At 40.2% G+C, this 23,280-nt stretch overlaps 1 protein-coding gene across 1 annotated transcript in view; it reads right to left on the reverse strand.

The window, feature by feature from the left end:
- ush2a (Usher syndrome 2A (autosomal recessive, mild)) overlaps positions 1-23,280 on the reverse strand; it is a 399,698-nt gene that overhangs the window by 168,669 nt on the left and 207,749 nt on the right. The window contains exon 40 of the mRNA XM_036594065.1: positions 4,145-4,773. Coding sequence (XP_036449958.1) covers positions 4,145-4,773 — 629 coding nt within the window. The remainder of the gene's footprint in view (positions 1-4,144; positions 4,774-23,280) is intronic.

Below are 23,280 nucleotides of genomic sequence, written 5' to 3' on the forward strand. Positions count from 1 at the left end.
AACATTTGCTGATTTACTGTAAATGTGGCTGTCCTGTTAATTCTCTTCTGCGGCTCCTTAGCTTCCTCTTTATGTGATGGATGGATGTCATACCCCTATCCCACCTCATCCCTGACCCTTCAATGGTTTTTCATCGGATCATTTAGTTCTGGTGTCTTGACCTGGCCTGGACCTGCTCTACAGTAAATTACAGTTTGCTCACACAGTTTTGCACAAGTTTGTCAAACAGAACCTTTTTGCATTATGATACAGTTCATGTGATCCTAACACAAGGTCTGCAAGGAATATCTCACAGGTTTCGTTCTTTACAACTGAGTCTAAAACCAGGGCTGATCTTGTATCTGCAGTGATCATTGACCATTTTCTGAAACTTCAATGCTTCAGTCATGTTAGCACTTTAAACAGGCAGTTCCCCCCAAAAATACCTGCTGCCCTGCCTGTTTTAGAGTCTCCTGCTGCTGAGTACTGATTCTGAACGGGTGTAACCAATAACTCACTCCATAGGGATGTTTACAGCTTCTGGTTTGAACTGAATGCTCAGTTCATTTCATTTGAAGTTGTAGCCTTATATTCTGTAAATATTTTGTTTAATTTTATTAAGAGCCATAATATAAATAAGCATGGCGCTTTCTAATGGGAGAAATCACAGTAATAGCTTTTCGAAATGTTTACTTCAAGGACATTTTGAAAACAAAAAGGAGCAAAGAAGTCAATGGATCGTCACATAGATCAAGTGCCTTCATCCAGTATATATCCAGCATAAACCGCCATGTTTGCAACTGTCACGCATTCGGCTAGTCAACCAATGAACTACAATTCCCAGAATCCTCCACCTGCTCACATGACTCTTAACTTCACTTCCCAGATTCCTCTGCATACTCATGTGACTCCGGAAAGGTCATCAGGCCTATCACCGCTCAAGTTCGCCTGAGTATTAATGATGTTCACCTGTGGGTTTCTGTCATATGACTTACCTAGCTAGTATTTTAGCCCGGGCTACAGTTAGGATCGTTGCGAGGTATTGCTTTCCATTGTGAAACGACTGAGCGGTCTTCCTGTTGTGATTTATCGTGTATGACCGTTTGCTTACCCTTTTTCTCGTTGACTCTGTTTTTGGATTTGCCCTTCTGTACTGTTGACTGGTTTCTTGGATTTTCGGTTTTGACTATTCGCATGTATTTTGGACTTTGCTCTGTTTTTTCCCTTGTCGGTTATGGTCGCCTTGTGTCTTCTGTTGTTTACTTTGGAAATGACCCACGCCTGATTTTTGACGACGTTATACTTGCCAGAATCCCCAAGTAAAACTTATTTTGTGTTTTACATCCGTGAGCATCTGCTTACTGGTCAAACGTTACAGCAACCATGTGCATTCTTCCTCACAGCAGGTAAACAATACAACTCACTTTTCGTGTAATGCTGATGATGGTAAAATAGGGGTAAATCAGAAAAAATACATTTTATTTGAGTATTAATTTGCCTTTTAATCCATGCCCTGCATGTACCACTCCGTCATGTATTTATTTAGGCCAAAATTTTATCCTAAAACTATCTTCAGACAAGACAGGTGTATCCATAACTGTATGGACCTTCTGTGAATTAGCTAATAAGGCCGTTACACAACAAACAGGACATGAACAAACGGCATAAAATTGCAAAATATTTCAAAGTGATTTCTTTGCATCAAAACTACACCAAAACTATACATGATGGCTTCTATTATAAGCATTTTGTGTCAAATGGTTGTCTGCTCCTTTGTAAGTACAGGAAAAGCATTGGGACAATCCCTGTCCATGCAATCAGCCGTATGCTACACCAGCAACACAAAGATTAGGTGTACACTGGCGTATACCTTTACAGCTAAGGGAACATAGTGAGTGCGAGAATTACATATAACCTAGCAAAGCATACCAAGGGCACATTCACATAATTGGATGCTCCAAAAGGAGAAGCTATAAGTTGACCTGAAAACCATAGATGACCATGGAGAGAGTGAAGATGTCAGGGAAATAATGATGGGTGCTGCATCGTTCTGTAGGTTAGGCATTAAGGGGAGAAGATAGTACAGCCCCTCACAGGCCTCATTTGTGCCTCATTTGCACCTCATTGGTGAACAGCATGCAAAAAAAAACACCAACATACATGGCAGACAGGGGAAGGGGACAGTATTAGGGGTCACTGTAACCTCTTTCTCTCTCCTTTCGCTGTGTCCCACACACACAGTGACCTCAAAGTCCCAGAGGACTGCAGTCCAGTGCAACCACACTGAATTCAACTCACGCAGGTCTTGACTGACAACCTTTTAATTCTAAAAAATATTTCATCAAGGAGAATACACTACAGTACTATCATACCATAAGTATATGGACACAACTTTAACTGTAAAACGTAACACTTTGCATGTCCCGAATAGCTCTGGCAGTGTAATAGTATAGAAATATAAATGCGTTGAGCTGTGAAATGTAAAAAAGCCACACAAACTCAATTCAGACATAACCGTACCGTTTCAAAGAGGGTGGTGTTCTAAAAGTGACGGCCCAATGAAAAATCAAATTTACACAATTATCCCCTCATCCCAAATGTGGCTGATCAGCTAAGACATGTTGGGTGTCCAAAGACTTCTAATAGACTTGCTTATGTGGCGTCTGATGCTGTATGGCAACCATGACTATTATTTCTGGGTATGTCACACATTGTTGTCCATTTTCATACAGTGTTAAAAACCAAATAAGCAAGGCTGGTTGCATATACATATCGTTGTTGTTGTAAAAAAAAAATTTTATCTCCATTCGCCAGCTTCTTGTTTGAATTTTTCCGTTCCATCTTAAATGGTGCAGCTCCAGGCACCAGAAAGTGACTGCTGCACCATTTAAGGTGGAACGGGAAAATTCGAAAAAGAAGCTGGCGAATAGGAAGCCGACTTCAGCTCCGTCCTTCTTACTGTGTTTTGGGGGTTTATTTTATTTTTACATGTATTAATATTAGAAGTGATTCACTAATTGATGGATTTGCTGATGTGTCTGATTGTGTTTCTTGTGCTGGTGTTTTTATGGTCAGGTGCAGACTGAATACTTTCCTGCTGGTCTGGACGGCTAATTATCACGATCAGTTATTAAAGTAATAAAAGCTACAGAGAGCAGATCTGTGCAGTCTGGATTAATCTGTGTCTGCGGATTATAACTACACAGATTTGGTGAAAATCAGTTGAGCAATAAGGAAGTTGTGGCTGATTTAATCCTGAGACTCTTCGTCTCTCAATACAAGTGAATCTGTTCACAAGCAGATCTTGACCTCTCCAACATGGCGGACGCACCAACGTATCGCCTCAGATAGAGAACAACAGACATCTCGGCATGGATATCTGTGATTATTCTCCTAGGTGTCCTAAATGTAAAGTAGAGACAGGTAGCCTCATTCATTGTTTGTGGACTTCAAAAATTCAAATTCAAAAATTCTGGGAGGGAGATTTCACAGGAACTGTGATGTAAGGGTGGATCCATTGGGTTTACTGCTTGGGTTGCCAAATAATTATATTGCCACCAAGTTTGTATAATTCACTGTGCTATTTTTGAAACATGGGTAAAGCTTTACTCAGCATCAACATTTGTGTTTATAAGCTGAGTGTTTCTTTTACCCTCCCTTTTTTGCTGTTATGCATGTGTGATGAATTCTTCTGTTGAACAAAAACTAATAAATATAATATTAAAATGCTGTTTGCTATTTTAATATCTTTCACTAACTTCTATGCATCAGTCTTTCAAAGAAAGACTAGGGACTAGAGAAAGTTAAGGGGCAGTGTGGCTGTGTTCAGGCTTTAGCTCATTTTACTTAGGTATGACATGATGATCACATCCGTCATTAAGTTATTGCCAATTCCTCCTGGTTTACTGATGAAATGTTTTGGTTAAAGTAATAAACTTTTAAATAAATAATTAAATATTGATACATACGCCTTCAACTCTTTCAAAACTTCCCTGTCCTGACAATGGGGCAAAACAGGTACACTTAGACAGGTAACACTTCAAAGCCTCTACTAACCCTCTTTTTAATTAAAGTGCAGTTTGACAGGAACGACTGCCAAATCCCATGATATGCTCCAAAAAGCTAACTGTAATTATCTCTAGTGAAACATGAATGGAAATCCTACCTGCACTGACTCTGGCCCCAACACCAACACGTCAGGTGGATGCAGTCCGGCAGGTCTTGAGGGTCGGGTGGTCACCCTTTCCCACTGGCTGCTGTTGGAGCCGCCCTGCTTGGTGCTAGCCACCACTCGGTACTCATAACTGCCCCAGGGGCTGAGAGCCGCTGAGCTGTCCAGGTAGGTGAGCGTGTGGTTGGGCAGCACTGTGCCCACTGTAGAGATCTGCTGTGTGCCGGCAGCTCTTCTTTCCACTGTGTAGTTGTCCAGCACCCCGTTTGCCCGCACCGGTGGTTCCCAGGTCAGCAGTACAGAGGTAGGCGTGTCTGAGTAGAGCAGGGGAGCCACCACGCCTTCAGGAGGGGCCGGGGGGGTCCGGATAGTGTGGGAGTCGGAAGACAGGGTGCAACCCGCCTCTGTGCAGGCCTCCACTTGGATGGAGTAGTTCTGGTAGGGCTCCAGGCCTGAGAGGGTGAGGCTGGTGCTATTGCCAGGCACAGTGGCGCTCAGCTGGCTGTTCTGGTAGATGTTATAATGGGTCACTATGCCGTTTGGCCGTGAGGGAGGAGACCAGGAGACTGTGGCATTTCTGGAGTGGATCTCAAACAGCACGGGTGGGTCAACAGATCCAGGCCCTGAAGGACAGAAGAGAAATGCAAGAGCCAAGTAAGAGCCAGGATTATTTATACAGTTGGGTAGCAACCATCAGTTCCTATTAGAAACCAAGATATGGTGATTTGATTCTACTTAAACTGAATTATTCTGCACATTTTGACCCCTTTATTTTGCTCAATGCTTATATTATAAACAAAGCTCACTATTTTTCACACCATAACATTTACTTATTTCATTTTTTTACACCAATCTCAAGTGAAAAAAACATCTCAGGTGATGAAATTGCCCTTTTTTGCATGTCCAAGTGTGAAATAGAGGCTTTAAAGATCTTTAAGCTTTTTAATAAGAATTTGTATTTCTACAGATACTTTTTTTCTAATAATACAAATTTTCACCGGTTAAGAAGATTCAAAGTTATTGAATTCTACTACTACTAATAATAATAATCAACTTATATAGCGCTTTTCTCAAACTCAAGGATGCTTCACAATTACAAATAACAGCAAACAAAACATACACACACAAAAACAGCTGGCAGTGAGAAAGACTCTCCAGACTTCAATGAACAGTTCCCGGGCTCATGGCCCAGTCAGATTCGGTACACATGGTACCAAGCTCCAAACTCACAGCCTAGTGGTGAAATGTCCTGTAGTCAGAAGGGTCCCGACTCATGCCCCAGTCCAACTCTGCTACCACAGTGAGAAGGGTCCCGACTCATGCCCCAGTCCAACTCTGCTACCACAGTGAGAAGTGTCCTGACTCGTGGCCCAGTCCAACTCTGCTACCACAGTGAGAAGGGTCCCGACTCATGGCCCAGTCCAACTCTGCTACCACAGTGAGAAGGGTCCCGACTCCTACCCAGTCCAACTCTGCTACCACAGTCAGAAGGGTCCCGACTCATGCCCCAGTCCAACTCTGCTAGCACAGTGAGAAGGGTCCCGACTCGTGGCCCAGTCCAACTCTGCTAGCACAGTGAGAAGGGTCCCGACTCGTGGCCCAGTCCAACTCTGCTAGCACAGTGAGAAGGGTCCCGACCTGTGGCCCAGTCCAACTCTGCTAGCACAGTGAGAAGGGTCCCAACTCGTGGCTCAGTCCAACTCTGCTACCTGGTAAGTAGTGTCCTGACTCGTGGTCTACTTTTTGGTTAAACCAATTTGATGAAACTACATTCCTATGCAAACAATAATAATAATAATAATAAAATACTAATAATAAATGAGTCAAGCCCAAAATATAATGGTCCACGTCGAAAGCCTTTTGAGAATATTTTGTCTCACATTAAACACATACTGTTTAAAGCCATCAATGCTGAGTGGAACAATATTGACCTTTCTTTTCCATACAATGTTACTTTATCTGTTTGTTTAATGGTTTGTTGTTTAGACCATTAAAACCTTAACGTTTTGGCCCATTTTTTGTATGGGAGTGTAATTAAACCAGTTTTGGAGCAAAAATGCAAACTGAATGGGTAACGATCCCTAACTTCTGGAACAGAAACATTAATTTGAAATGTTATTGGTTAATAATATAATTTTTCATTTCATGTACCTCACAACCTATAAGTAAACAACAGCTCTGAATGCCCTCTGTACTGTATACTCTCAGAAGATTTTATTCATATTGCATCATGATGTGAGAAATCATTTAGCTAGCTAGCATGTCTAGGCAATTTTAAAAATCCATAACATTTCAAAGCTTGTGAGTGTCTGAATATATCAATACAAACATAACTGCTAAGTCTAACGGCTTCCTAAACCTACTATTGCATTACTGTAGTCCTACACACAGCCTATGTAACGAAATACACATCTCAAAATTCAGGAGCTTCAGGAACATTATGTTGGGGTTGGAACGTCTTAACAAAAACATGAAGTTCTGATTGGTGTCATATTTGCTGATACCGATAAACTTAGGAAAGTCAAATGTCGTCTAACAGGTCAGATACCGTGCGTCATATACACAGAACATTTCCGACATATGGATGAAGCTCTATTTCTCCAGCAGCTCTCCTTTTCCACAGTGAGGCCCTCCACACATAGATCCGCTCTGACAGCGCAGCATTGAGACTGACATCACAAGGACAAACAGTGATTGGAGCAGCCTTATTCTGTGGATTAAAATGGAGAGTAGGCGATGTGCAAATCAGCTCATTTACCCCAGAGGATGGGCCTGGCCACTGCACACTGCGGGCAAATATGAAATTATATTTATGGATTTATTCAACGGAGGTTATATGGCGACAGATATCAACTACGGCTAAGACTATGCTCTGAAGAGATTGCAGTGAATTGGAGGAAATCACTTAAGACTCCTGACTGGTCATTTTCTCTGAGTGCTTACAACAACAGCCGAGACGACCGCGCACACGCCACAAAATCCTTCATGGATCTCCAGGCTCAGACAGCTCGGGTCATTTTCATAATTACACACACACACTTGTGCTCTCTCTTTTTCTGTCACACACAGATTCACACTGATGGCAAGAGGCCTTCGTGCCAATTGTTTATGTACAGAACTGCTGCACAAGTGTGAATGTGTAGGTTATGGCAAAATGCATTTCCCTCTCATATGCATTTGAGGGTAAGATGCACAAAATGAGGGACGATGAGACAGAAAGCATGTACTGGATATCTCAAGTGCATCTATTTACATATTTTGCTCGATTTACTAACATTTAAGCAAACAGCAGCAGCCACAATTTTTGCTCTCAAGGGTACGTTGTTGGGAGACGTCCTATAACACAGTGGCTTGTTGGACATCCCATTCCAAAAACAGGGGCATTATTACAGAGTTGGCTCCCCTTTTGCGGCTATAGCGGCTTCACTCTCCTGGGAAGGTTTTCCACAAGGTTTTCGAGTGTGTTTGTGGGAATTTGTGCCCATGAAGTCAAATGTTCACACTGATGTTGGACGAGAAGACCTGGCTATCAATCGACATTGCAAATGTGTTCAGTGGGGCTGAGGTCAGGGCTCTGTGTAGGCCACACCACACTTATCAAATCAGGTCTTAATGGGCCTCACTTTGTGCACAGGGGCTCAGTCATGATGGGACAGGACATGACAGGAAAGGCTCTTCCCCAAACTGCTACCACAAAGTTGGAAGCATATAATTGTCAAGTCAAGTCAAAGTTTATTTATAGAGCACTTTTTACAGCAGGTGTCGTCACAAAGCAGCTTTACAGAAAAATCCAGATCTGAGCCCCCATGAGCGTCGCCAGTGGTGACAGTGGCAAGGAAAAACTCCCTAAGAGCAAAAGGAAGAAACACTGAGAGGAACCAAGACTCAAAAGGGGAACCCATCCTCCTCTGGACCACACCGGACAGCAAACAGCGTTAGAGTAAAATATTAGAATACAAAATGGGGAAAACAGGCGGAGCAACGGTTAATTAGATAGTTTGAGTTTATGCAGCAGCAGCATCATTGTCTAAACTGTCTCTGTGTGCTGTAGCATAAACATCACCCTTCACTGGAACTAAGAGGCTCAAACCCTGAAAAACAGTCCCGGCCCATCATCCCTCCTCCACCAAACTTCACTGTTGGCACTATGCTCTCCTGTACATATTGCTCTCCTGGCTCACCCAGATTCTTCCATCTGACTCTCAGGCAGTCAGTGTTAACACCTGGGATGCTGACATTTATAGGAGCATATGGGTGATGAATAACGTGACGCCCTGCTAAATTCTAATTATATTTTATTTTAGATTTTTTGATTCATTTGTACACCTTACATGAAACTGAATGCATCACAACATCATGACTGTGGTGAGCTGTGACAACACAGATACGCAGATACACAAAAAAGCAAAAAGCTGAGCTGAGCATCCACCAGCACCACTAATGCTGAAAGAATTATAACAAAGAAATATGATCGCAAGTAAAATTAAGAAACATTTCAGATTCTGTGCTACTTTTGTGTCACTATTCAAATTGGTTCATTTTAAAAAACAAGGCGCGCTGAAGCCTCTGTTACGAATAGTTTCATAAGATTCATATGATTAGACGGCAAAGAATGCCAATTATGGAAAAATGCTGAAATGGATTGTTATTAATAATAATAATAATAAGTTCAACTTACATAGCGCCTTTCACAAACCCAAGGATGCTTTACAAAGTGTCAAAAAAAACAAAATCTAGAAGACTACAGAGAAGAAAAAAGGAAGGTTTTAGCAGAGATCTGAAGGAAGACAAAGACGAGCAATTATGAAGAGTGGAAGGCAGAGAATTCCAGAGTTGCAGCGCTGAAAGATCTGCCACCCATAGTAGAAAGTCTAGTTGAGGGAACTGTGAGGAGTCCAGAATTAAAGGACCAGAGAGCACGAGAGGGACAGTATAATGAAAAGAAAGCAGAAAGGAATGTCGGAGCCAGAGCATGTAGAGCCTTGAAGGTAAGGAGAAGGAGTACTTAATCCTAGAACTAACAGGAAGCCAATGCAACTGCCGAAGAACAGGAGTAGGGCTAATGTTATTGTTTATTAGAAGAAGTGCACTATTATGCTCTATAATGTTCATTTGATAAACACAGACATTCTGAAATATGATAAAACATTATGAGAAGCTCTGGGTTGGCAAAAATATAGCATCACAATACTTTAAGACATTTTCACAGTACGATATGTAACACGTGGAACAGAAACACTAAAACATTAAAGTCCCACATTAAAATTCCATCAAAATATTCCTCATTAATCCCTGTTGTGGGACTAATAAGGGTCATTTAACTTAAAAACAATGAATACAGTGATTTTTATTCAACATTTCACAAAATACACTGCACTGAAATCAAGTAATGGGCTCATTTTGAAAAAGGGTCTTTTTCCTTCATTAAAAAAATACTTTATCATAAGGAAAATGAAGAAATATGCATGGTTCAGCACTATTTCTAGATCACTATTCAAAGTGTTTGAGATAATGATCATGTTAAGGCTTTTCTTCAAAAAGGTCAGATTTTCAATCTGTTGCTTCCACTGAGGTACATGTTCAGACTCTCAGGTGGATCTGATCTGCTCATCGGAGACTTTGCACAGATTTCTTGAGTTCATGCCAGTTTGAGTGCAAAGCAAAATGGGGGAACATTAAATGCAAAGAAATTCAGAAATAAACATACATTTTTCAAAGATTCTACTTTTCACTGGAATTGTTTTGCTGATAATATAATGGGTAATGAAAAAAAGTGTATAAAGTGAGAAAAGAATGCAAAATGGAAGCATTTTCATGCTTGTCTCAGAGTTTCAGACCCCACATTTCATCCCAATTTGTCTCAAAATCTCTAAACTGGTGTGACTGGAACAGGTGCTATATTCCAATTGGTTAATGCCAAGCTTAAGATAATGAATACTTAAGTTCTGTTCATTTTCCCAGTGAGAATAAGTAAACACATCTTCTACAGCGAACAAACCATCTGCGTAAATAAATATTGAGTTTAACTGGAAAAAAATAAAACGTAAAATATAAAATGTGTCATAACTTTTGCAGACGCCACATTGGGTTTATTTTTTCCCCCCAATGTGTTACATTCAGAAAATAAACAGTAACTGTGCACTAAAGAGTGCACCAGTGTGCTCTGTTCAAAGGACGAGTGTGTATTTGTAACATAGTTTTATGACTATTTTGGAGAAACACTTAGCATGAAGTAGCTGTAAACAGAGTTTTGGTGGGGTTTTGTGTTTTGATGCACAGTTGTTTTACAAAAACTGTACAAATGAAAAACAAGTGGAGTGTGCCAAATAAAGTGAAGTTGCTCCGCGGCGTCTCGTGCTCGTCCTCTCCGCCTCGCTCTCCAGCCTCGGGTGTCTGATTGATATTTGGGGCCCCATGAAAGCTCATTTGCAGGTAATGTTTTCCTCCTCCATTTACGTCCCACGGCAGCGGCGGTAATGGCGGAGCGGCAAGGGCGCGGCCGATCAAGGTGACTGCCTCTCGCTCTCTCTCGCGCGTGCTGGGCTGCTGATGTCTCCCCACAGATGGCCCACTTTCCACCTACCCATCAGCGCCTCGTCCCACCCGAGCGGGCGGCGCGGGACAGGACGAGCTCCGCTCTGTGGTTTACAGCTCCACAGCTCAGCGAGTACAGTAACAACAGCAACCGCGCGGCAGCTCCAGACTACATAAATAAGACAAACTACAGTAAGAGAATCTGCAGACGGGCGAGACGCGACAAGGGATAAATAAATAACATGAATACCAGACTTCTTTCTCCGGGGGTGTTCTTTCAGTTACCCTGGCTCATTTCAAATATAAGGAGCGCTGGAAGAATATTTTCAGAAAAATGTGGTTAAATGAAGTTGAGAATGCCAATTTTAAAAAATGTTGACATGCATTGTTACTGTTGATGTAGAAGTGCACTATATGTATGTATATGTTCATTACATCCTGGAATAATGCAAAACTCTACAAGAAGCTCTGTGAGTGTTATGGCTTCTATTAGGTTGGGCGATATCGCAAAAAATAAACTATCACGATACTTTAAAACATTTTCATCATACATGATGTGCATCACGATGTGAAGTTGGAACAGAAAAAAGAAGCAGTAGTGCCACATTAAAAACTCTGTCAAAAACTAAGACCACACACTAAATCCAATTAAAGCTCCCAGTTCCTACATTTTGCTGTACTTTATTTTTTCCACTGAGGTCCTCTATATTGCCGCTGTTGGAACAAAGCCTATCTTTACAGGGGAAGGTAAAAACATACTTTACGTTTAACGTAAGTCAATGGAACCAGACATTTTCCCAAGAAATTTTGGACCATTTCTTTCCGTCCATTCATCATGAAATTTACACACAATGTGAGGGGCCACAGACATTTTTAAATTATACAATAAAAAATGATATTATATAAATCTATATCTTTCAACTTTACCAAATATCTTTTAAAAAACAATATAAAAAAGCACTGAGACGTTGGGAAAGCCACTTCCCAATAGAAAGCACCCTATAAAAGATGATTTTGTATATATTTAGCTTACTAATATTTCAATTAATGCCTTGAGTTTAAATAGATCATAAAATAATCCTTGAAAATATCTAAATCCATTTTCCTTCTATTCATCAGGAAATTTACACACAATGTGAGGGGCCACAGACATTTTTCAATTATGCCAAAAACTGAACAATGACAAAAAATGGAGATACGAGGTTTTGATCTGACAGCTGTGATATGGTACCATATGTTTGATACTTTAAACCACAAATGTAATTTATTTTTACATGACCAGTTTCTCCTCATCCTTCCAAATTAAACAGGTTGCTCTGGTTACTGTGCATTTGAGACCTTGAGCATATTATTTAAAACCATTTATCTTGGCTATAAGAGTGTTCCTGCTTGTAATATCACCATAACAAAAATACAGTAAATTATACTGTAAAATGTAACAATTTCTTTTGTTTTTAAACAGTAGCTGGTATCTTGTGCTACTTTGAAGAATAAAGATTCATTGTGTTCTGACCGGCCGTCTTGTATGGTGTGTTATTCAAAAGCACTTTTCAGGCTAAAAAGCTACTTATTACTTCAAAGTGATGGGACTGAGCTAAACTGGGCTGAATAGGTTTATATACATAACATGTTAGTTTTTATGGCATCACAAAAAAGTAACATTGTCCATATATGGACTCTAAACTGTACATATTACATCATGTACAATGTTTACATACTTCAAATTCTTTTCAAAGTCAGTCTTCCATGATGTGGGCTCTAAAGACTAATTAGACTTAGTATGCACTCTTTGTAGCCCACCTCCAGCTCCTGTTGCTTTATTGCACCTCATAAGAGTAAACTGTTTGTCACTTTGTGCTTATTTACACTTTGAATGCCTTGTTTACTTTGGGTTGAAGAAGCACTGTAAATGTTTAATTAGTAAGACAGATATTTACATTGGCAATATTGCTTTCTGAGAATGTTAATGTTAAAATATTAATAAACTTAAAATATTTTTATGGCATTATTTAAATTTAACTGTCACAGAAACAGGAATTTTAGTAGTTATGTATCACAGAAAAGGTGTCCTTTTTTGACATAAACAAGTTTGATGTAGCATGTAGGTCCCCATCCACACACTCCATATATTGTTTGTGATGTCATGAAAACCAACACATTTACATACACCCACTTAATCAGGCTGCAGCAGTTTAGCCCCGCCCCACACTGAAGTTAAAAGGAGTGTTTCAGCACTGACAGCTTTTTGAACAGGGCACAATAAAACCCAGCCAATCACAGCAGAGCTCATATATATATGAAACATTCTGCCAAACTGGTGTTCAAAACACATTCGGGACTCGGACTTTAGACTAAAATCTTTTTGTTTTGAGAGACTCTTCTTCATATATATATTTTATTAAAATAAATGATTGAACATTACATTTTGTCACTATCAAAATAATCATAATACTCTCAAAACTTTAGCAAACTTAGTGACCGTTTCAGTACTGATGATTTTAGCTCATTTTGAGCATAACTCAAATAAATAAACGCTAGTAGTTTTGCCAGTACATGACTAGCAAACACAGCTTTGAACAGATGTACACACATAAAATCATAATGTTTTTTTTTTAGAAAAACAAAAAAGTACTTCAGAAAACATATTTCAGTAGTGACTATTATTAACGTTGCATGTCGATTTAGAGACTTTAGATGCATTTACTTTAAATCAATGGGATCTAACTGCGGCCTCACTTCCTGCGCTAAAATGCAGGGGTGTGGCTAAAATAAGGTCCCACCCACATAATAAAACTGCCTCTTTTTCGGTATGAAGTTTCAAGCTTTTTCTTTAAAAAAATTAAACTCCTGATAAATCTCAATCTTTGAACTTCACTTTAAAAGAAAACAAATAACTTTTTAAAAAACAATAGAAAAAAACAGACAATAGCAAGTGCCCTATAAATGATTTTGTATGTATTTAGCTTACTAATTAATGCCTTGAGTTTAAATAGATCATAAAATAATCCTTGAAAATATCTTAGTTTATTTTTTTAATGTGGGACTGCAATTTGAACTAATTTGGTAGAACTGCCGATATCAGCCTTAAAGGCACACAAACAATAGAAACCTACGCAATGAATAGATTTTGGAAAACAGTCATACAAAAATGAATTACTAATGTGTACATAAACCCACAAAAAATGTCATAAAAATTATAAGATGTGGGCTTTTTAATTTGGGGAAAAAAGCTCAAGAAAAGGTGGAGCACATACAGAAATAATCAGCCCTCCTTCAGAGACAAACACAGCGGCTGAGCTCAAACACTGCATATGAAACTCTACAGAAACTGAGCCGATCCTGCTCCGTCTGAGGCTTCGCTGCTGTTACAGAATCCTGAATCGGCGTCGCTGTTTATGATTCCAGACCCGGTTTGTCCATTCATCCAGTGGCTGTTATTGTTGAGGATAATTCTTTTCTTTCTTTTTACTGTGTCTGCGACAGAAGTGGGGGGGGGGGCTGCGCCGATTCCGCTCCCTCCACCTCCTGATAAATAAACAATGCACAGATCTGACCTTTGGGTTAACAGGTTTTTATGCTTGCTCCACTCAGCACTCTAACTGATTCAATTACCACAAAGGTTCGGGAGCTTCCATGAATACAGAAAAAGCCCCCCCGCCCCACCCCACCCTGGTCGCTGCAGCGAAAAATAAAAAAAAGGTCCTGCGTATGTACCTGCGCCGGCAAATCCGATGTGGCCCTCTGGAGAAATTCCTTAATTGTTAATAATTTTACCACATGAGACAATCAAGTCACCTTGAAAGCGAACACCTCCCTCCCCCCACGCTTGCTTACTTCACCCTGGCCCAGACCTACTTCTGCCCCCCCCTCCTCCCTTTAGCCTCCCCCAGTCTGCGGAGGCAAAGTGTTATTTAAGCTTTACTGGTCTGTGTTAAATTCTGCAATTTGAAGGGCTGTTAAGTTTTTCAATTGAAATTTCATTTAAGATGCAGGTGCTTTTGATTTTATTGACGCTTTACTGCTCTCGGGGCGCGCGACGAGAACACGGCGCAATAACGTCGGGGCCGCCTCCATCAGGGCGTCGGCAACAGCTGCAATCTCGGGACATTTGGGATACTTAGAGGGGCCTTTCCCCGGGACCGCCGTAAATCGCCACGGCAGAAGGAAAAACAAGAGCGCAGGCCGTCAAGCCTTAAATCACATTTATAAGGATTTGGTTAGCATAATAATAACACAATCAAGTGACAAGGCGAGAAGGGGAAGGGAGAGAGGGGGCGAGCTGGAAGAAAGAGAGAATTATTTTTAGCATTGCGGAGGTCTTTGGGACAACAGGACCGTTTTGAAGGTTAGAGCGGCCGATGGATGAATAGGACGGATACTGGGGCGCTGGCTGGAAACGTTCAGCAATGTGGTACTGCGGTGCATTTTAATGACTGTTTTTACTCAATATCTAACAGTATGAGTGATGTAGATTGTTGCTGAAGACCAACTTGGTTCCTTTATAAGGACTTCTTAGAAGAAAAGCCGGCTACTCATGCCCAGGAACACATTCAGCACCAAATACAAACACAACAGCATATATGAATATGAATATGAGTGTATTTACAGTAATGTGCACAAGTTCTTCATTTACTGCCAGTCAAAATAGCCATTAAGTATAACATTCATTTTTCAGGAAACATTTCTGAGGAGATTAGATAGAAGGTAAGTCCCTCACATAAGGAAAGGGAAAGTTAAAGGAAAAGGGAAAAAAAAACTGGAGTTAGATATAGAGAAAATGGGACAATTGTGCAAGATCTGGTAGCTCACCAAACTGTCCCTATCAGACAAACAGCATTTAAAGCTGTCATCTTTGAGAAAGAGGAGAAAATCAAGCTCCACTCTTGGTTCAGATCTGAAAACATCCACTGCTGGGCTCCCTTCACTGGCTTCCTGTGGCTGCATCAGATTTAAAACCCTGATTCCTACAAAGCCAAAAACAGACCAGCCCCTTCCGACCTGATGGCAATGGTCAAAACTCGAACTGTACCTCGAGCCCTTTGAGCTTCAAGTATTCACCATCCTTCAAGACGAGTGGAAGACATGCATCAAGACTCTTCTCTGGAGTCCAGGTGGTGGAACGAACTCCCACTGGCTGTCTGAACAGCACAGTCTCTTGGGGTCTTCAAACACAGACTGAAGACCGTCTCTTTATACAGCACTTAAGTGAGCACTGAGTTTAGTATTCATTGTAATGTATTGTTCTGCACTTATTATAATGAACTGCACTGCTCTGTGTTTGACTCTTTCTTTTCTCTCTGTATCAACATGGACCTTTGTTTCTAGCAGTATCTGAGCTCAGGAGCAGCTTTCTCTCTAACCTGTTGGTAACTAGCAAAGATGTATGAAATGTCATTGTTTCTGTCCATCCTCCACTGTGAGAGGACAACTCAACACTACGAGTCTGAAAGGATTGAGAAGCTGTGTTTACTGAGAAAAGGGAAACATTGAAAATCAAGCAAAGAAGCTGTTCTCTATACAGCGGACTGACCACCCCAGAGCCCAGACTCAACATCACTGAATGTGTTTAGGATTGCTGGGATTGGGGGCAGAAATGCAACCAACTGAACTTTGGAGGTGCGGAAAAATATCCCTGCAGATTTCTTTGAAAAGCTGAAAGTATGGGAGCTACAATAAAGGAAATAGGTGGACACGTTAAATATTGAAAAAAATATAATTTATGTAGTTACAAGTTACAAGTTACAGCTTGGGGGTGTATACATATATATATTTACAAAATAAAGGAAAGGTGGTCTCTGACTTTTGCACAGCACTGTAGGAGCATGAGACTGGGAATGAGAGACAGGCTGGAATGAAAAGGAAAGCCTACATGGTAAAGTTTATGTTCACAGGACCAGCTGTCAAGTCTAAGGAGCAGAAATACATGGATGGTATTACATTAAAAAGATGGTTATAAAATTTTAATGGAATAATAAAATCAGAAGCTAAAGAGATTCTGAATACTTAAAATGTTCACATCTTCACTAGGAAAGTTTCAGTCATGAGAGCAACTCAATGTGAACACAAAGAGACTTCAAAATAACAGTAAATTCAATACTGTTATGGTCTATGATACTGTTATCTGTCATTCAAATCCAAAATTCAGAACAGCTGTGTGCAAAATTTTGTAAAATACATGTTTTGTTGATTTTCTAAGTGAAAATAAGTTACACATCCTCTATAGAGAACACACACCTACACAATGTAATAGATAATTACTGTTTACTTGTTGATTTTTAGAAAAAATAAATAAATGAAAAAGCCATAAAATGTGTTTTGCAAAAGTTCCAGCACATTCTATATTTTATGTTTTATTTATTTTCAATGTACAGAAAAATGTTATATGTAAGTTTGTTCCCTGTAGAGAATGTTAACCTATTTCCATCTAGAAATTCAACAAAACAAGTTTACTGAAAGTGCTCAAATGTTTGGGTACGTCTGTATTTATGTTGTCAGTCTTAGTATTTGTGAGCCAATAAGCATGTTCGTTCCAAAATCTAGACAGGTGATTGGCTGTCTAACTTACATTCAGTGTACTAGTTATTAACATCAGCACTTCTTGAGAGACGTATCCTTCAGAAATCAGTACTGAAGTTGAGCTATGGGTTTCAAAACCAAGGCCTAGATATGATATAGGGTAAGGATTAGGATTAGGGCCAGGGTGAGGGTTAGGATTAGGGCCAGGGTGAGGGTTAGGATTAGGGCCAGGGTGAGGGTTAGGATTAGGGCCAGGGTGAGGGTTAGGATTAGGTTTTGGCTTGAGGTTAAGGTTAGGATTAGGGCCAGGGTGAGGATTAGGATTAGGGCCAGGGTGAGGGTTAGGATTAGGTTTTGGCTTGAGGTTAAGGTTAGGATTAGGGCCAGGGTGAGGGTTAGGATTAGGGCCAGGGTGAGGGTTAGGATTAGGGCCAGGGTGAGGGTTAGGGACACTGCTTGAAAAAAGATCTAATCAGCTTCCTGGTTCAGCCTCTAGTGGGAAATGCGCCCCCTTGTGGCAGAGTTAAGTGTGTGCAGTAGCTAGAACAAGCTGAAAATGTTGGTTTTTATTACTTGAGCCAAATGCAACAAACTATTTATGTTGCTTTTGTCTGATTTTATCCATTTTAACCATGTTTTTAAAATGATGTGGCTTTGAGTTTTGGTTTTATTGGTCGCTGTTCCTTCAAATAGACAAAAGTCTGGTCTTGTATAACTGGAAATAACTGCCCAGGGGCGTTGCAAAAATGGCCATCGAGTGGACTAAACTTTCCTATAAGGACTTTTCCTATAAGGAAAACCGCACAGACGAGCTGATATGATATGAACAAAAATATTTTCTCTCCAAAGCAGAAACCAACGTGCCAAGCAATAAAACACACAAAATTCATAAAAGAAGAAAAAAAAAGAAAAGAAAAAGAAGTTGGCGAAGAGTTTGAATATGTAGGCCAACAGAGCTTATGTCCCTTACCTGAGTGCACAAGCACTCCAGTAGGGAGAACAGAACAGAGCAGAACTATCTCTGGGGGTATTTCTAAATTAGAGATGAGAAAGTGACAGCTGACGAGGGGGGGGACCCCATCAAAGAGGGGAGAAAAGAGCTAAAGAAAATATGACATACGTTCTTCGGCTCGTATTTCACCTTGCTCGTCCTTTCCCCTCCCCTGAACGCAAGTGGCCACATTATTTTGAAGAATCTCCTCGATTCTTTCCCACAGTTAATTTAGTGCAGCTTTGCCGAGTACTATTTCACGTTGATGGCCTGGTTGATGGTATAGGGGAGAGTGTTTATAGGTGGTGCTGGGAACCACTAAAACCGGCGCTTTCTCAGTAATCTGGCTTGAGTTGGCTGTGGTACGAGCTCTCTTTGCGGAAATAAAGAGATTTGGGCTTTAACAATAACAATCATTCCTCTCTTTCTAGGTAATGTGCATCTGTTCTCAAAGTCGCAGGCCCTGGTGGATGCGATGGTGAGATAAGTGTGAATAAGAGGGAGTTGCAGTGAGCCACCTGCAGTTTACGCTTACACAAATATCCATGTGCAGCATCTGTGACGACTCCAGGAGTGAGGCTGGCTTGGCTTGTCTTACATGGACTGGGCTGAAGATAGTCTAAGAAATAATCGAGGTAATTGAAAATAAATGTTTACAATCAAATGAAGTATTTAAATTACAGTGTAAAATCACAGCCCCACTTACTCTACACACACAAGCCTTAGAGAACAAAATTTGTGTGGACAAAAAAGGTATTCTAATAATAAGTAACCATAAAATGGTGTGTGTGTATATATATATATATATATATATATATATATATATATATATATATATATATATATATGTATGTATATATATATACACACAACCCCATTTCCAAAAAAGTTGGGATGCTGTGCAAAATGTAAATAAAGACAAAATGCAATGATGTGCAGATCATTTAAACCCCATATTTTTCCCAAAAAAGTTGGGACGGGGCAAAAAAAGGCTGGTATAGTTGGGTAATGCTAAAAAAACACCTGGTGGCAACAGGTCAGTAACATGATTGGTATTAAAGAGCATCTCAGAGAGGCGGAGTCTTTCAGAAGTAAAGATGAGGAGGGGTTCACCACTCTGTGAAAGACTGCACCATCAAATAGTGCAACAATTCAAGAATAACGTTTCTCAACGTAAAATAGCAAAGAACTTTTGCTTTTCATCATTTACGATACAAATCATCATTAAAAGATTCAGAGAATCTGGAGAAATCTCTGTATGTAAGGGACGAGGCCAAAAACCAGTATTAGCTGGACGTGATCTTTGGACCCTCAGACAGCACTGCATTAAAACCAGACATGATTCTGTAGTGGAAATCACTGCATGGGCTCAGAGACACTTCTGAAAAACACTGTCTGTGAAAACAGTTCATCACTGCATCCACAAATCGCACAAAACATGCAAAGAAGAAACCACATCTAAACAATATCCAGAAACGCTGCCACCTTCTCTGGGCCTGAGCTCATTTAAAATGGACTGAGGGGAAGTGGAAAAGTGTCCTGTGGTCTGACGAATCAACATTTGAAATTCTTTTTGGAAATCATGGTCACTGTGTCCTCCGGGCTAAAGACCACTCAGCTTGTTATCAGTACACAGTCCAAAAGCCAGTATTCATGATGGTGTAGGGGGGCATTAGTGCACATGGCATGGGTGACGTGCACATCTGTGAAGGGACCATTAATGCTGAATGAAAGAAAATAAAACATGAAATGTCACCTGTGCAATTGTTATATTTTATTGCATTCAATTTGTTAAAATCAACAAACAAAAAGAAAGTGAGCTCTAAAATTAGCAGAAAAATGTCTTTATTATAATATTTAAGTCTGTTATCTGTAGAGGATGTTAACTTCAGTTCACTTAGAAAATCAACAAGACGTGTAATTAGATTTTTGCATATGACAGTATTTTTCAGTTTTAAATAAAAAGGAAACTTTAGGCTTTACTCTTTAAATGGCCAGGACCCGCTGACAAGTCCAAACTACTACTAACCACATAGATCGCGGGTTCGATTGCTGTATGGGCAACTGGCCTGTTTTTGCAGGGCAGTCATGGGCTGGAGGTTAGGGAACCAGCCTTGTGACCGGAAGGTTGCTGGTTCGATCCTCAGAGCTAACAGTACATGACTGAAGTTAGGGCTGAACAATTTAGGGAAAATATCTAAGGTTCAGGCTTTTTGTGCCAAGAAGACCAGAATATCCCCTTTTTCTAGCCTGAGGCTTGACCGCTGAATGTGTGCCAGACTTCCAGTAAGTTGTGGTTGTGATGTCACAACACGAAGGTTTGGCTGCCTCTGATTGGTCTAACTCATCTACAGGCAGTTCACAAGTTCTGTTTTATTAGTTTAAATTTCCCCACTAAAATTTTAAGCCAGGGTTTTTGATAATAAAGGCTATAATTAAAAAAAAATGCAGCTCTTGCGATTCTTAAATTGAGATTTCGATATAAAAAACGATAAATATTTCAGCCCTAACTGAAGTGCCCTTGACCAAGGCACCTAACCCCCAACTGCTCCCCAGGCGCCATGGATAGGGCTGCCCACCGCTCTGGGCAGGTGTGCTCACTGCCCCCTAGTGTGTGTGTTCACTAGTGTGTTTGTGGTGTTTCACTGCACGGTTGGGTTAAATGTGGAGGTGAAATTTCCCCGTTTTGGGACTAGTAAGGGTCACTTAACTAACTTAACTATAACCCCTGAACACTGACCAAAAAATGTTATTATTCCATCTTCATTATTTATTGTCACACTTTAAAGGTAATAAAAAATAAAAAGCGTTGATTCAGGTTAAGAATAACTCAGCTAGTTTGCACTGTAGCCTTTGAAGTTACAGAATAATAAATGGATAATAAACCTTAGGATGTAAGGGATTAAATCAGTGATGTGTTATAAACCGAATTTGAGCTGCGAGCCTGCACTCTGTTCACGTATCCACTCTCGTTCAGAGACAGAGGAAAAGAACTTCAGCAGAAGTTGTAGAATGCTGCAGGGCATTAACTCAAAGAGAGAGAGAGAGAGGCAGAAAGAGAGGGAGAGAGACAGAGAGATAGAGGGTGGTGTGTGGGGGGTGTAACTCTCCGCATGGTAATGAAGAGGTGATGGTCCATAATACAGCGCATTTTGAGTGTATGCAAATAGTGGCTCCTTAATTAGAATGTATGTGATAATAGACTGAAGTATAATTAATTTATAACTTAGCAAAGAGTGTCTGTTATGAACCCTAATATGATTCTATTACAGTAATCAGTCCACAATGACACCAGCTAGGTCATCTAGCAGATATACACCTCTAGATTCAGCTCTCTGGGCTAACACACACACACACACACACACACACACACACACACACACACACACACACACACACACACACACACATACACACACACCACCTGCTCCTCTCCTTCTGCACTTGCTGAGTAAGGCTCTTACAAACACACTATCAAACAACACTGTCGGCTAGTGTGTACTTATACAGTCAGATGCAAAAGTTTAAACACCCCCAGTCAAATCATGTTTTTGTTGATATTGTGAAGTGAAAATAAGCACTGATCTCCTACAGGGAACAAACTCAAAACTCATGTTTTTGCTAATTTTAAAGAAACAAATCATTGAAAAAGACCATTATGTTTGCAAGAGTTTATATTAGATGATAACCTGTCTTTTAAATTGCATGTGGAACAATTGATAAAGAAGTTAAAGTTGATGTTGGGATTTTATTATAGGAGCAGTTTTTTCTTTACTCAACAGGCACGAAAAAATCTAGTTTCTACCTTTTCTACATTATGGTGATATTTTTATAGGTATACTATTTTATACATATAAAGAGAGCACTGCACTCACTGGACTCTGTTTATCATTCAGCGTTCAGATTTATAACAGGCGCTAGATTTTCAACTCATCACTGTGAACTTTATGAAATGGTTGGATGGCCTTCACTTTCAGAGCGAAGACAAATTCATTGGATAATTTTTGTCTATAAAGCAATAATTGGTCAGCTTTCTTCATGTTTGTCTGTTTTCATATCAACAAATAAGTCCCGTTCTAATAATTACATTCAGCTGGATGTTCTGATCCATACAGTCTGAATATGGTGAGGCAGCTTTTAGTTACAGAGCTCCATCTGCGTGAAATGATCTGCAGAAACATCTGAAACTGGAGCCGTTTATGTCCTCGAGTGACTTTAAGATGATTGTTAAAGAGCTGTATCGTTCTGTTTATTATTGTTTTTAATGTGGTTTTGACCCTGATTTGATTCTGTCGTGTTGTTTCTTTGTTGATTATTTTGTGTTTTGTGCTGCCTTCTTGACCAGGGCTGACTTGTAAAAGAGATTTTTAATCTCAGTGTGACTATCCTGGTTAAATAAAGGTAAAATAAAACAAACAATAAATAAAGGTAAAAGAGGAAGAGGATGGCCAGCAACGAGATGGATGAATACAATCAGAGGAACCAGCCATTTGGAAGCCTGAAGGCCCAAACAGAAGACTGGATATTCCGGAGAAACACTGCCCATGTGTTTGCCAGGAGTCAAAAACAACGTGACGGTACTTAATAATAATAATAATGTTAATAATATTTTTAGTGCTGAGTTTAACATTTTAGAAAAAAAATAAAACATAAAATGTGCCATAACCTATTCCCCGCCCCCCAAATATGTTAAAACTAATAAACAGTAAGTGCGTATTAGAATGAGCAGAAGTGTATCCACTGTAACAGCCAGATAAGAGCCGATATCATGTTTATAATGTATGGATCCAAAGGTGAAGTCACTCTCTTTACAATTTCAAGTCACCTGCTAGTTTGTAGTGAAATATGTCCAGTGAGCTTAGCTTTGTTTGATTAAGTGACCCTTATTAGTCCCACATTGGGAAATTTCACTTCCACATTTTGACCCATCCGTGCAGTGAAACACCACATACACACTAGTGAACACACCCACTAGGGGCAGTGAGCACACTTGCCCAGAGCGGTGGGCAGCCCTATCCACAGCGCCTGGGGAGCAGTTGGGGGTTAGGTGCCTTGGTCAAGGGCACTTCAGTCACATACTGTCAGCTCA

Source organism: Colossoma macropomum, unplaced genomic scaffold (genome assembly GCF_904425465.1).
Source record: "Colossoma macropomum unplaced genomic scaffold, Colossoma_macropomum, whole genome shotgun sequence".
Lineage (NCBI taxonomy): Eukaryota > Metazoa > Chordata > Actinopteri > Characiformes > Serrasalmidae > Colossoma > Colossoma macropomum.